Source organism: Bidens hawaiensis, unplaced genomic scaffold (assembly GCF_021521415.1).
Source record: "Bidens hawaiensis isolate Kalapana, Puna unplaced genomic scaffold, B.hawaiensis_p1.1 tig00035441_1, whole genome shotgun sequence".
NCBI lineage: Eukaryota > Viridiplantae > Streptophyta > Magnoliopsida > Asterales > Asteraceae > Bidens > Bidens hawaiensis.
The window spans coordinates 189,417-204,949 of record NW_027496158.1 but is presented as its reverse complement, the minus strand read 5'-3'; the positions used below and the strand labels follow the sequence as shown (position 1 = coordinate 204,949).

Below are 15,533 nucleotides of genomic sequence, written 5' to 3'. Positions count from 1 at the left end.
CATTCACTATCTAAACAATCAAACATGTGTCATTATCATCATCATCATCATCATCGTACTCAGTATATCCCACCAATAGCAAAGCTATGGTAGGGTCTGAGGAGGGTAAGATGTAGACAGCCTTACCTCTACCCTATAAGAATAGAGATGCTGCTTCCGATGAGACCCTCGACTTGATAGTAGTTTTGCATCAAGCCTTGGACATAAGGCGCATAACACTCAACCATCCATGTATCCTTTATTTCGGCTATCAACGCCACCACATGATGCCTGATTAACCTTCCGCTACTTTTAACGTTATTTTCACAAGATTAGTAAAATAACGTCAAAATTAGTGCAGTTTCACTTTTGCCCACCCGAGGGTTCACACACATATCCTTTATATGCGCGCACCGCAAACAGGGCGCCACAATCAAACATGTGTAATTAACCAAATTGCTAACTATTTTTAAAATTTTTTTTATAAAAAAAAAGAATGGAATAGTTTAATTGGTTGAAATTAGATGTAGCATCACTTCTTCCTTCTTTGACGCCTTCGTCTTCTGCTAGTGTAATGGTTTAACAATGAAATGTTTGATGAGATGGTAGGGCGTTACGCCCCCTATACAACAAGAACGATTGGTCTTATACTCTTATAGAATTTATAGAATGTAACTGTAGGGGTATGGTACTTAAACCCGGTTTTACGACCCTAAATTTATTATGTTTGGCTTATTTTATTACATAGACTAATACAATGTTATTGGGCTGAGGGGGTTTTGTGGAGGTAACCCTAACTGGGCTAGGCCCATTAGGGTACCATGATGGTGGCCATGAGGCTCTCTATATAAGGAGGTCTCCACCTCCTTATTCAGGGGGTCATGCTCAATAAGAGCCATCACCATATTTTTGTGTCTGTAAACAAGAGATCCTTGAGATTTCTTAGCAGTCACCTCCACACCCCCAAAAGGCCATTGCAGATCTCAAGCAACGGGAGAAGAAGATCAAGACGTGGTTCATTCATCTCGACATCAGTAGACACATCGTCATGGATCAGGTCAGATTCATTTCATGTTTTGACATTGGCGCCATCCGTGGGACGGCAACGAACTACCCTTCGATCTTCGTCTCGGTTCTCAGATCTCTCCCAAGAAAAACCCAGATCTGGAAGTTTACAGAAAGAGGCTTCAAGACTTGTTCTATTAAAGCTCAAAAAGATCCATAGATCTAAAAGAGGCTTTCAGATCTGTGCAAAAATGAAGCTGAAAAGGATTTGTAGATCCAAAAAAAGAAACTACCTGATTCGGATGATCAAGCCTCCGGATCTGTGATGGTTTTAAATTCTAGATCTGATTTACAGATCTAGATCTGGATTACAGACCTGGATCTTAGGTTTAAAATTATAGTCTAGATTACGGAGACTTTCGCCGCCATGCACGCGCGCCCCGCGAGTCACCACTCCGCCGCCGTGCATGAGCACTGCCAAGGATAAAGCTTCGCCACCATGCGTGCACGCCCGCGAGTCACGACTCCGCCGCCATGCGTGTGCAAGCCTGATTTTGATTTTTTGCATACATGTTTCACACTTCCTTTTATTAATTTGAGCAATATGACAACATTATATTGACATCAAACTAAAAATAAAACGAAGTAAAACATACGTGCGCGAGCTTCAAGCTCAGACGCGTTGACGAGTTTTAACTCTAAAACGTCAGGGCCTTAGCCTAATAATATGAGCCTTAGCTCAAATTACTCATAGCATCCATCCCACATATTGCGCAGTTGGACCATAACATACCTAAGCACAACTAAGGCAAAGCACATGCCAAAACATAGTTGAGGTTTCAGGTCGGGGCCGCGCATGGGATTATTGAAGCGGGTATGCACCCGCTTTAACATCGAGCGGGGCGGGACAACCCACAAAATATAGTCGAGGCTTAAAATCAGGATGTCATGAAGACACAAAGCCAAGACCTATGCGCGTGGCACATATCGCATATGCTCACGCATCACATATGCTCACGCATATCACATCTGCGCATGGCGCAGATGACATGCTCACGCATATGCTCACACATGCTCACGCATCACGTATGCTCACGCATATGCTCACACATATGCTCACGCATCACGTATGCTCACGCATATGCTCACACATATGCTCATGCATCACGTATGCTCACGCATATCACATCTGCGCGTGGCGCAGATGACATGCTCACGCGTATTGCATATGCTCACGCATCACGTATGCTCACGCATATGCTCACACATATGCTCACGCATCACGTATGCTCACACATATGCTCACGCATATCACATCTGCGCGTGGCGCAGATGACATGCTCACGCGTATCGCATATGCTCACGCATCACGTATGCTTACGCATATGCTCACACATATGCTCACGCATCACGTATGCTCACGCATATGCTCACGCATATCACATCTGCGCGTGGCGCAGATGACATGCTCACGCATCACGTATGCTCACGCATATGCTCACACATGCTCACGCATCACGTATGCTCGCATATATGCTCACGCATCGCATGTGCTCACGCATATCACATCTGCGCATGAAACATCTGCGCGTGGCGCATGCGCCAAACTTAAAGGTTGGGAATCCTCATAAACCCATAGGCCATGCGCCAAACTTAAAGGTTGGGAATCCTCATAAACCCATATGGCCACGCGCCAAACATAAAGGTCGGGAGCCTAATAATATCCCAAACGGCCACGCGCCAACATAGGTTGGGCACCTCCTCATAATTTGCCCGAGGATGGGAACCTTGTAATACATCCACTTTTAGTTGATGTGTTTTTGCAGGTTCGGCTACGAGCCACACAAACGCCTATGACATTATTATTATTATCCGGCCGTTTGTGCCTCCATTATTATTTTGAAGACAAGCCGGGATAGTCATCCTGCGCAGAAGAGGCCCTTGTGGGCCAGTCATTATCATCATATTATAGCTCGTAAGTCGCCTCGCGCGCCAGCTTTATTATTCTCATAGCTCGTAAGTCGCCTCGCGCGCCAGCTTTATTATTCTCATAGCTCGTAAGTCGCCTCGCGCGCCAGCTTTATTATTCTCATAGCTCGTAAGTCTCCTCGCGCGCCAGCTTTATTATTCTTATAGCTCGTAAGTCGCCTCGCGCGCAAGCTTTATTATTCTTATAGCTCGTAAGTCGCCTCGCGCGCAAGCTTTATTATTCTTATAGCTCGTAAGTCGCCTCGTGCACCAGCTTTATTATTCTCATAGTTCGTAAGTCGCCTCGCGCGCAAGCTTTATTATTTTTATAGCTCGTAAGCTGCCTCGCACGCAAGTTATGTTACATTATTATCGAGACGCTCACTCTATCTTTTATCAGGCCCCGCGCCACTATTGTTATGATGCGTGCTATATCTTATTCATGCTAGTGCACCATCATTGTCATAAGGACCACAACATGTCACCATCATGAAGAAAACCTCCCAAAACTAAAAGACAATAAAGACAAGGCCGAAGAAAAGGGAAAAAAACCGCCTCATGTCCTAACACACCTCATAAAGTCCAGCGCTCCACCTAAACGCTTGCACGCCTATGAGCAACACTGGACTTGGGGGGCTTGTAGGGGTATGGTACTAAACCCGGTTTTACGACCCTAAATTTATTATGTTTGGCTTATTTTATTACATGGACTAATACAATGTTATTGGGCTGAGGGGGTTTTGTGGAGGTAACCCTAACTGGGCTAGGCCCATTAGGGTACCATGATGGTGGCCATGAGGCTCTCTATATAAGGAGGTCTCCACCTCCTTATTCAGGGGTCATGCTCAATAAGAGTCATCACCATATTTTTGTGTCTGTAAACAAGAGATCCTTGAGATTTCTTAGCAATCACCTCCACACCCCCAAAAGGCCATTGCAGATCTCTAGCAACGGGAGAAGAAGATCAAGACGTGGTTCGTTCATCTCGACATCAGTAGACACATCGTCATGGATCAGGTCAGATTCATTTCATGTTTTGACAGTAACCTTCTTTGTTTATGTAAACATCATATTTTTAATTAAATAAATTATTATGAACATAGTTTCGCGATCGGACTCTAACCAAACTTATAAATAGCAGGAAAAAAAATAAAAGAAAGGTTTGTGGATATATAGAAAACTTGAAGGGCCCAAAACAAAATGAATAATAATAATAATAATAATAATAATAATAATAATAATAATATTATTCTTAAACCCGTCTCTCTATCAAGTCCTGTCCCCATCTATTTTCTAGGGTTTGAAAAGCAGTAAAGTAAAAAGATAGGGAGCAAATGGAGAGTGCATTCGCAAGCGCTTCAGCGATCGGCGACCAACGGCAGAAGATCGAGGAGTACAAGCACATTCTCTCCTCTGTAATCGCCTCTAACGACATCGTACAGGCCAGAAACTTCATCGATCACAGTTAGCCTGCCTTTTTAATCCATTATTATTATTATTCACTATGTGTAGTTGATTGATTGATTGATTGACTGTTGGTAGTTCTCTCGGACGATGTTCCGCTGGTGGTATCGCGGCAGCTGCTGCAGACATTTGCTCAGGAGTTGGGGCGGTTGGAGGCGGAGAGTCAGAAGGAGATTGCGCATTACACGCTTCATCAGATTCAGCCGCGCGTTGTCTCCTTTGAGGAACAGGTTTGTTAGTAGATTCACACTATTTTAATGAACATCTTATTGTGTAAATTTTAAAATTAGGGTTAGCTGTAACTTGTGGTAACAGATTGAAGTAAATTGAATTGGTGGGATGTCGGTTATTGGTTGCCAAACAAAATATTGGTACTGATATTGTTCGTGATATTGACCGATATTTTGGCTTTCTCGGTTGAGGAATTTTGGACTTTAAGATAAACACTTTTACCACCTACTCAGTTAATTGTTGGCCCAAAGGCCAGTAACCATTAAATTTTGGTCAACTGTTCAATTGTATACCGTAAAACTCATCGATCGGCAACTCTTTCTTCTCCAATTCATTGGCAGTCATCGTCCCAACTCTGCAAGTCGAATATAAAATATTGGCGCTTTTGAGTTTTGACTTTTGATTTTACTATTAGGTGATAGTGTTTTAGATTTTATGTGCAATATATAAATTCCGTATGATATTAAAGTTACCGATATCTCAAATATCGGTCCTTGACTGATGTTTGACTTTTTACCGCATTAACCTCATAACTTGTTAGCAAAGGGCTAAGTAGAAGTTTTTCAATCTTTTTATTGAGATTTCAGTTAAAATTTGGGGGAGGTTGGGTTCTATAAAGAAGGCTGATTATTTGATGAGTTTTTAAGTTACAAGGTAAAGTTATAGATTATAAGGTCATCTTGGATAAATCATCGTGTTAGATGACAGTATTTTTTGGAATTTTTTTGTTTGTACGGTGTTTTATTTTTTTTAATTGGATGATATTATGATTTTTTATTTTATCTTTTTTAATTGGATGATATTATGATTTTTTAACTTTCAATGACTTAACGTGTGAGATGCGTACATAGCATTGGTTTTGTTATTTCCAACTTTTGTCAGTTAATGATTACAACTTCTGTCAAGTGTCAAGAGGTACATTAGTTCGTGGTTTTTATTAAACTTAGAATACTTATCAAAATGAACGCTTATGCTGTATTTTTGCATATCTGAATTCTGATTTAATATAAACAAGAGTTTCATGTAGACCCTGCAATTTTCAGGTCCTTGTTATACGTGAGAAGCTTGCAGATTTGTATGAGTCTGAACAGCTGTGGTCAAAAGCAGCACAAATGCTCAGTGGAATTGATCTTGACTCTGGAATGAGGTATAAGGAAGAATGATTTTTTTGTTAGTTGTTTACTGTATGAGACTACTATGAGACAACTCACATGCTGCAATCATTATGACCAAAAGTAGCACATATTCTTTTCATTGACTTCTTTTATGAACCACCTCTAACTTGAACTTCTTTGTGGCTATTTCATGTTTGCAGAGTGATTGATGATAAATTTCGGTTGACAAAATGCGTGCAAATTGCTCGACTATACCTGGAGGTATGTTTTTGCTAACCTCAAGAAGCAGTTTTTTTTTTCTGTATATTGATAATTTCAGTTTTATTGGAATATATGATAATCTGAAGGAATTATTATTATTATTAGTTATTTACTTATTTATATGTGTGAACTGCGAACATTCCTGCGTTTGTGACTGCTTTTTGGCAGGATGACGATGCTGTGAATGCAGAGGCATTTATTAACAAAGCTTCATTCATGGTTAGCAACAGTCAGCATGAAGTATTGAACTTACAGTACAAGGTTGGGATTTTTTGGAACTTTGATTTGACTTGATATCTTGTTGAAGTTGTGTTAAATTGACACGGGATTATCTTTTTGTTTCTTTCTCTCTTTAAGGTTTGTTATGCAAGGATTCTAGATTTAAAAAGAAAGTTCTTGGAAGCCGCACTTCGTTATTATGACATTTCACAAATTGAAAAGCGACAAATTGGAGATGAGTACGTATTTTATAAGCTCAAAGTAGACACGTGCTTTTTTTTATTATAAATTTTCATGTTATTTACACCTGTTCATTTGTTAAACATCTATTTCAATATACATCTAATTTTATCTACATTTCTAATTTCATTTGTATTTTCTTCATGTCTTTCACAGAGTGATTGATGAAGATGCACTTGAGCAAGCCCTAGCTGCTGCAGTGACTTGCACAATTTTGGCTGCTGCGGGCCCACAACGTTCACGCGTTCTTGCAACTCTTTACAAAGTAAATATTTCTGCTATATGACATCATCACAACTTGGTAATAGTTTGTGTCAATAATACATTTATATGTTTATTTTTTTTTTCTTAAAAGGATGAAAGATGCTCAAGGCTAAAGATTTATCCAATTTTGCAAAAGGTATTATTTTTGACCAAAAGTCAAGTCTTCCAAAAGATTGTTATTTTACTGTAAAAGGTGTGTATAAGTTGTATAACTGTTTTGAGCTTTTCAGGTGTACTTAGAGAGAATCTTGAGGAAACCTGAGATTGATGCATTTTCTGAAGAACTAAAAGTACATCAGGTGTTGTTACAACTCTAAATTGCAATTTAACCTATTATTTATAAAGTAATTGTTTAGGGATGTTTTTAAACGAGTCAAACAGGTAGAATAAAAAACTTACCATAAAATAAAATGGGTTGGATGGTAGAACATCCGCTGAAAGCGCAGTTTCAGTTTTTAACGCATAAAACCTTCTAATCTTTTATTAAGAAGTTGAACAATATAATTTGGCTTCATATTTGACACATTAATTATCTATTAGAGCATCTGCAATTTTGGGCAAAATGTTTCGAGTTAGCCAGCACATATTATGTAAGGGTGTAAACGAGCGGAGCCGAGCTTGGCTTGTTTTGAGCACTTTCTGTAAAGCTCGAACTCGGTATGTGAGTCGTTATTTTAAGCTTGAGTTTGGCTCATTTTGAGCTCTTTTTGTAAAGCTCGAGCTTGGCTCGTGAGTCGTTTTTAAGCTCGGGCTCAGCTCGGTGGTTGTTTATTACATAATTTATATACATTTTAAATTATTTTTGAATTATAAATTATAATTTTATATAACATAGCATATAGGTTTTTATCATAATTTTATATATAATAAATATTACTATATAAAAATATATATGAATAGTAATATTTATATATATGGAATTATAAATTATAATTAAAATGCTTGACCAGTTGACCCAACCAACCTGGCCACTTCTACAATCTCCAATCATGAAGATGGTTTTTAATTGTGATAGGCTGTTGTTAATATGCGATTCTGACAGTTAATTTTTTTTAACAGAAAGCACTTTTACCTGACAATTTTACTGTGCTTGACCGTGCAATGATCGAACATAATCTCTTGAGTGCAAGCAAACTGTATACAAACATAAGGTATGTGTAACTAGAAGTAAACATGAGAAACTAAAAATCACATTATATGAAGTTATGAAATCTTTTATTAATGAATAATTATCTATTTTTCTATTTGGAAATTAGCTTTGATGAGCTGGGTACACTGCTGGGTATTGAATCTCACAAGGTATGCTTTTAGTTACATTAGGATTTATTTTTATTATTATTGTTATTTTATTATTATAATGCTATTATGCTACTATATTATCATTATTATTATTAATTTAATTTAACCTTGTTGGAGGATATGATAAATGGAACTTGTTTTTTTTTTCTTTTCAGGCAGAAAAGATTGCATCAAGAATGATCTGTGAAGATAGAATGAGGGGGTCAATTGATCAGGTAATTATACTATTTGCTTGCTTGCGTGCATATTCATATTTTATTAATGACCAAAATACCCCTAGGTTAAAGAAGAGCTTGATGGGTCGACATAGGGTTAAGATGATATTTTGTTGGGGGATGGGGTAAAGTGAGACGGGCCCACTTCAGACTTTTTATTTAATTTTTTGTCATCAATGGTATTTGTCAATTTTAAAAATTATCAAAAAAGGTTAACCATATCTAAGGGCGTGACTAAATGTTCGAAAATCACTTGACTAAAGGTATTATTCTCGAAAGCAATGTTACAAATCTGTAATGCAGGTGAAAACCACAGGGGCCATCTGTGTAATTTGTTATAAATATAATTGCAGAAAGCTACTTTAATATAATGTTAATATAGTTTTTGCAATAATAAATTAATTTAAAAAGCTATGCGCATTAGTACACACTACTACACTTGTAGATTCGTGAAGTTTGACACATTTATCTCATATCCTCTATAGTTAATTGTATTCATGTCGGTTAATTTTCACATGGTTTAATGGAAGTATTTGACTATTTGTTAAAAGCCCAAAATACCATTAAGCAAAAATAGGAGGAACTTGTGAACCAAAAACAATTTCATACACAATTGGTGATGACGAAAATGGGCAATTTGGTAATTCTAGCCTTGGACTAAGGCTCATATTTTCATAATTTCATGTATATTTCAAAGTGGATTTATGTTGCCGTTCTAATAAAAACAGTTATGCAACTCCATCTATTAGGGCGAATAAACGCCTGATTAATGTTTGATGTTTTTGAATTTCAGGTGGAAGCAGTTATTCACTTTGAGGATGATAATGAAGAACTTCAGCAATGGGATCAACAGGTGATAATTATTTACTGGATTAGTAATTATTTTTTGTTAATTTTACTTGATACAGAAATTGTAAGCAACTCATTTATCATCTTTCAAATATTTACGCTATTTTATGTTTGTTTTCTTTTTATCCAGATTTTTGGACTTTGCCAAGCTTTGAACGATGTTCTTGATAGCATGGCTAAGAAAGGGTTGGCGATTCCTGTCTAACTCATCGTTTGTCGACTAGTACACATCTCGTCAACCATTTTGTTTTTGTAATTAGTTTTCACTGAGTTCTTACTCTCAGTTTATAACATTAGATTTGGCATTTGACATTGTTTTGTTTTACGATTATACTCTTCGTAATTCACTAGGTTTTAAGCGTTTTATGTTCACGTCACATGATTATTTACGTCTTTTAAGCTGACCATGATAATCATTTCGAAAAGTCTTGTTATGACCAGTAAATGTGAAGGTCGTTTAATACATAACTAGTCTGTATAATCTCAAATTTCATGCACAGCAAAACTGAGGGTTCCAAGGATGGTGAAATATAGGTGGATTTAAGGCACGGCATACGTCTAGCTGCTTTTGGCTTCAAAAACAGTATGTGGACATAAAAAGTTTGTAGCATAATATTGTATGACAATAGCAAAACGATAGTATGACAATGGGCCGGGTTCGGGCTTAGTATTGCTAATCTCAGTCCAATACCTGGTTGTAAAGTCATACCCAGTACTCGGCCCATTATCCGTCGGGTATTTGTTGGCGGGCATACATGCGGTATCAGGTATACCCGTTAGTTAAGAAAATTTCTGTTAGGTTTTCCATGTATACTTGTTCTTACCATGATATACTTTTTATTTATATATCAACTATTACAAATTAAATATGATACATGATATAGTAAAATTGTTATTTCTATACGAAAACCGGGGGTGGGGGATGTAACTCATGAGTTTTGAGTAATGTTTTGACATTTATTAGTTTGGACTAGACGTGCACAAAAAAAACCGGTTCCGTACCTGATCCGGAACCGGTTCCGGGTCGTACCTGGTATACCTTATACCCGGTTTGGGTATTATTATACCCGAAAAACCCTACCCGGTTATATATATTTTTCCAGAAATCGGTTCCTACCCGGAATAACCGGTTTCATCGGGTTTTTTCGGTAATATTACCGTTGTAACCGGTTCCAACGGTAATATAGCCGTTATATAGCTGTTGGAACTGGTTTTTGAGCTAAAAAAACTATATAAGGGCTTATATGATCACTTGTTTTTACCACTCAAACTTAAAACATTAAGAAAACTTTTCGGTATACACTCTAATTTTTTTCACTTCCACGACCACTTGATAACAAGTTATTATGGCAAGCCAAAACAAGGGCAAAAGGAAGGCGGCTACCGATTCCATTTTTATTGATCCGGTTAGTGTTGAAGATGACCCCGAAGTTGCACAAGTCGTCCCTCATAACCGCAACGAAGACGTATGGCGGAATTGGGATTTGGTTGAGTTGGTTAATGGAGACCTTAAGGCTCGTTGCAAATCGTGTGGCACTTATTTAAAGCATGATTCAAACTCTACTTTAAAAAAACACACCGAGAAGAAATTTTGCAAGGCGTTGAAAGAAGTTCCCGCAACAGTCCAAGCCGAATTGGGTCGAGATGGGACAATATTTCGTTACAACTTGAAAGCGGTTCACGATAGGATGGTGAAGTTCGTGATTCAACAAGGTTTGCCGTTTAACAACTTCGACAACCCTCAATTGATGGCCATGATTAGAGAGACTCTTCAACCGCGCTATACCCATGTAAGTCGTACCACCATTCGAAGTCATTGTCTAAAGTTGTGGGAATGTGCAAAAAAATATTTAATTGAGTTTTTTGCAAGTATACAAACGGGTGTCAATTTAACTAGTGATTTTGGTCGGCACCATATGGATTACCGGAATCGTACCTTTGTGTCACCGCTCATTGGGTTGATCCGGTTTCTTGGCAAATGATGAAACGCACCATCGTGTTTGAAAACTTTCCGTTTCCACATACCGTCGATAAATAGTTTGAAATTTTGAATGAGGTAATAACGACTTATAACTTGAAGAAAAAAATATTTTCAATGTCGTTTGATAACGCATCAAACAATACAAAGGCGGTAGACAAATTATATTTAAAATATTCACCACCTTGCTCCAGAAAATTTTTTCATACACGATGTGTTGCCTACATTATCAATTTGGTTGTTCAAGATGGTCTTGCCAATAAAACCATGGAAGCCGGTTTGAGATTATTTAGATTGATGTTACAAGATATTTTTAAAAGTGGGAAAATAAGACATTTTGAATACAAAAACTATTGCAAGTCGGTTGATAGAAAATATTTGGGGCCGAATTGGGACACTCCAACCCGTTGGAACTTAACTTGTAATATGCTCTCTTGTGCTTTTCCCAACAAGAAACTTTACAAGCGTTTCATAGAATGCTTGTGGATCGGTGCGAAGCCGATATGTTTTCTGACGGTGCTTGGCAAAATATCGGTTATTTCTTGGAGTATCTTGATATTTTCAAAACTGTTACAACTAAATTGTCGGGGGTTTACTATCCTACTAGTTGTTGGGTGTTGCAAGAATTATACAAAATCTCATTGAATTTCAAAGTATTTGAAAAACCCACACTGATCTACTAAATTCATCAACTATCGTGAGAAAATAGTTTGCTCGTGAGTATGACAGTGTGCGGATTTACCCCAAATATCGCAATGTATTAATTCAAAACAATCAAACGTTTTTGTTGTGCTAGTGGGAAAAGGTGACCTGGTGTGTTTGGCCTTGGAGCATGAATCGCAAACTTTATTCTTAAAGGAGGTATTTGCGAGAAAATCAACTTGGGAAAGTTTGTCTTTCGAAGCATGACCCAACCTCTTGTACCATGTGTTACTCGTAGTCATCATGACTCTTCTTTCTCCTCCTATCATCCGCATTCGGTACAAACCTCCTTTGCATCTACCCGCATCGATCAAGTTCCTCGAGCTCAACCCTTGCATAACACAAAAGTCAGGAAAGAAGGTCACTGCACATTTGAGATCATTGGGCAATCAATTAATGGAAAAAAGATTGCAATAAAATTTTGGGACATGAAGAACTCCTTTTATCTTGATTCCTCCCGGTAACGAGTAATCTCCTATTCCCTCGACAGGGATGGCCTCACCATTTGGAATGATAACATGAGCTTCACAAGACTGTTTTTTCATATTTTCAAGGAGGTCAGTTCTATAGGTTATGTGTTTGGTTGCATCCGAATCCACAACCCATTCATCTTCTTTGTTCTTCTTGGCAGCCATGATAGCCAAAGGCTTAGTCCCAGATAGAAAGAAACTTGCTCTGATACCATCTTAAAAAACAATATTGTAATTGTAGAATATTCAAATATGTTTTTCATTTGATTTTGATCATATAGGACAAGTCTTTAAAAACAAAAGCATAACCTAATACAAGGAAAGACTAAAAATATGAAATAGTCTAAGGCTTAAAATAAGAAGAGAATAGTGCCTAATTTTGACAAAGAATATATTGCCAAAACATAATAAATTCCTTCATTATTTGACCAATTATGGTGTTCAAGATAACATGAAGGGATTCAAATTGATTCGACTCAATCTCTCTTGGATTTCGACGCCAATCACACATCCACGTTTGATTTTGTCTCCGATCTCTAATTAGACTAATTTTTTTTTTATTATTTTCAAGAGAAAATCATCTTGGAAATATTGACGCCAAAGTGCCATTACCAATCCAATTATCAAGCAAAAAATGTGTAGAGTCCCCATAGCCAACAACTTTCTCCATAGCCGATATAGGTACCAAGTTATTATCATTTAGGAAATGGATACACCTGATAATACGACTCCAAATCCCGTTTCCCCTAGTAACCGAATGCTTATCGAAAACGTCACCATTGTTACCTCTACTACCGTGAATGGACTCAATGACTTTATCCCATATCGAATTTGAAGGGTTTAACTATTTTTGTTTGGGGGAGACTGAAAATAAACGAAAAATGCAATGGGTCAAATGGGACTTAATGCTATCCAATGGCGAGGTTTTCTTAGGGCCCGGGGGTGGCTCCTCCGTTTTTTACGCACTAATATAAATTTACTCGTTTTCGTCCGAAATTTTTTATATTTAGGTTAAATTTAGTTGTTTTCGGCTGAAATTTTTTATACGTAGGGTAAAATTTAGTCATTTTCGGGGCGAAAATTTTTATACGTAGTGTAAATTTAGCTGTTTTCAACCGAAAATTTGAGCACGGCCCCCTTCGTTTGGGAATTTGTTTTGTATATATTTTGAGTCTGGCCCCCGGTGTCTTAGTCCAAGCTTCGCCACTGATGCTATCAGATAACAAGCGGCCTAAGTTTAGGGACTCCCCCCAAAACATAATATTATTATATCTGTTAATACTCCTATATGTTACAGTACAAATGGTATTTGTTTTTATTCATATCTAATCAATTACACATCTATATATGCTTTATCATCCCTAATTGTAGCCCACCAATTCTTGCTTCATGGCATGTTGATTGCGTGATGTGTATTCAGTTCTAATTGACCACTAAACTCAAGGTTCACACCTAATTCACTTTTTTTGAATTCAATGGCTGGCGCCTCTCTGTCTTTTTAATCTTATAAAATTTGTAGCTAACTTAGTTTTTGTGGATACTGTACTAAAATCAAAGTTCACACCTAGTTGTCTATGTAATAACTATCTTTAGTTTGAAATAAGATTCTACAATTTACAGAAGTTCTTGCAATGGCGAGTGCACCCTCGTAAGTCTGGTTTGCAATAATAGAATCACTTGAATGAAGCCAAAATCTGCACTAAACCTGAAAACAAAAACACAATAGCACAGCCAACTGAACCAAACTATATTTTAGTCAAACTATAATTTACTACAAGCCAACTAAAAAGTCAATTCCCTAACTATATTCATAAAATTACACTAAAAATCACTATCGTTTCTCTTCATTTTCAATTAAATAATAATTTTTATACCCTTATAATTATCTTTTCTATCTCCTTAATTCACAACCGTTTTAAAAAAATATTAAAAAAATATATGGTGTGAACAATGTAACCTAAAATTTAACTTTTTTATATAACATTTTCTCTCTCCTCTACTCACAACCTTTCATAAACATACCATATAATTTACAAAACTTACTTACATAGTTATAAGACAAGGGCTAAGAATGCTATAAGTGACTATTTTGATGAGCTGGAGCATCCAAAAATTAAACTACATTAAAGTGTCATATCTTTTGAAGAAGTGCAAAGTATATTTTACATAAAGTAAATAATATAGTACAACCTATCCATCTTTATATTGAAGCATGCTAAAGATATATTTGAAATGCTATAAAAAGGGTTGTAGTTTGATCCTATATGTAATATTTAAAATTTAAAATGTTAAATTTAACCTTGTTGCTAAAGATATATTTAAAACACTAAAAGTATTTTGTTTCCATTTTGGCAGCTATACGGTGCATAAAAAACTACACGATTTCGACGGCAACAAACTATATAAATCTGCAATGTTTTGGTACCTATATGGTGCATAAATACTGCACTAAATTGGCAGCAATTAACTACACAAATCTGCACTTTTTGACAGCTCTTAATGCATAAAAACTACATTAATTTGCCAACAATAAACTGTAATTGCATTGTTTACACCAGTTCTCTCATCTCTGTCACCACACTAGGTTAAATTTAACACTTTTGTTTATTAATCCTACTAGGTTATAAACCCGTGTATTACACGGGTTTAAAAAATTAAATCTCATTCATTATCGTATTATATGTTTCTGGTTCTTCTAGTTGCAATATTCATGTACAAAAAACACATCAAAACTCTTGAAAAATCACAAGAGCGGAAAAATGTAAATAAACTGATTCTAAGTATATTATTGTGTTAGTTTCAACATATCTTGCTACTGAACTAACAGCTGCAAGAGTTTCTATCGGTAAAAAATAATCCAAATGATTCATGTTGAGGGTTTAATGATATTAAATTATTTATCATCCATAACCAACAAAAAAAAAAGCATGTGTGGCTTACTTCAAGTCATTTTTTTCTAATTCATGCTTTAGGTTATAAAATTAGAAGTAAGAGCAACTACCTATTTAATAATATCGGAAAAGAAAGTGTAATACTAATAAAGTTTTAGGCATTTTATCACAATTTTTTCGATTTCAAACATGCCATCTTATTAAACCTTTAATTTTAGATGATCTTGACACATTTTACTCAACTTCAACAACATATAGAACACTAAACAGTTATAGTGAGTTTTATATTTGTATGTAAAAGTAAACAAAAAAAGTGTAAAGAAAACATGTTCTGAACCAAAAGTAACAATTTTCTTAAAATGATCAGTTTTTACCCTAACTTG

The 15,533-nt window shown here is 36.5% G+C and overlaps 1 protein-coding gene across 1 annotated transcript; it reads left to right on the top strand.

Annotated features, from left to right (window-relative positions):
* Window positions 1-4,281: 4,281 nt before the first annotated feature.
* LOC143587305 (COP9 signalosome complex subunit 4) lies at window positions 4,282-9,528 on the top strand. Its single transcript, XM_077068630.1, has 14 exons — window positions 4,282-4,416; window positions 4,495-4,646; window positions 5,691-5,794; window positions 5,963-6,023; window positions 6,192-6,284; window positions 6,381-6,481; window positions 6,639-6,747; window positions 6,838-6,882; window positions 6,977-7,045; window positions 7,806-7,897; window positions 8,003-8,045; window positions 8,201-8,260; window positions 9,054-9,113; window positions 9,240-9,528. Exons 1-14 carry the CDS (start codon window positions 4,287-4,289, stop codon window positions 9,312-9,314), a joined length of 1,194 nt encoding a protein of 397 aa, XP_076924745.1. The 5' UTR covers window positions 4,282-4,286; the 3' UTR covers window positions 9,315-9,528.
* The last annotated feature ends 6,005 nt before the right edge of the window (window positions 9,529-15,533 follow it).

Coding starts and splice junctions, on each gene's coding strand:
- LOC143587305 (XM_077068630.1), top strand. CDS start 4,287: ATGGAGAGTGCATTCGCAAGCGCTTCAGCGATCGGCGACCAACGGCAG. Junction 6,285..6,380: donor TATTGAACTTACAGTACAAG/GTTGGGATTTTT, acceptor TCTCTCTTTAAG/GTTTGTTATGCAAGGATTCT. Junction 7,898..8,002: donor AAACTGTATACAAACATAAG/GTATGTGTAACT, acceptor TTTGGAAATTAG/CTTTGATGAGCTGGGTACAC.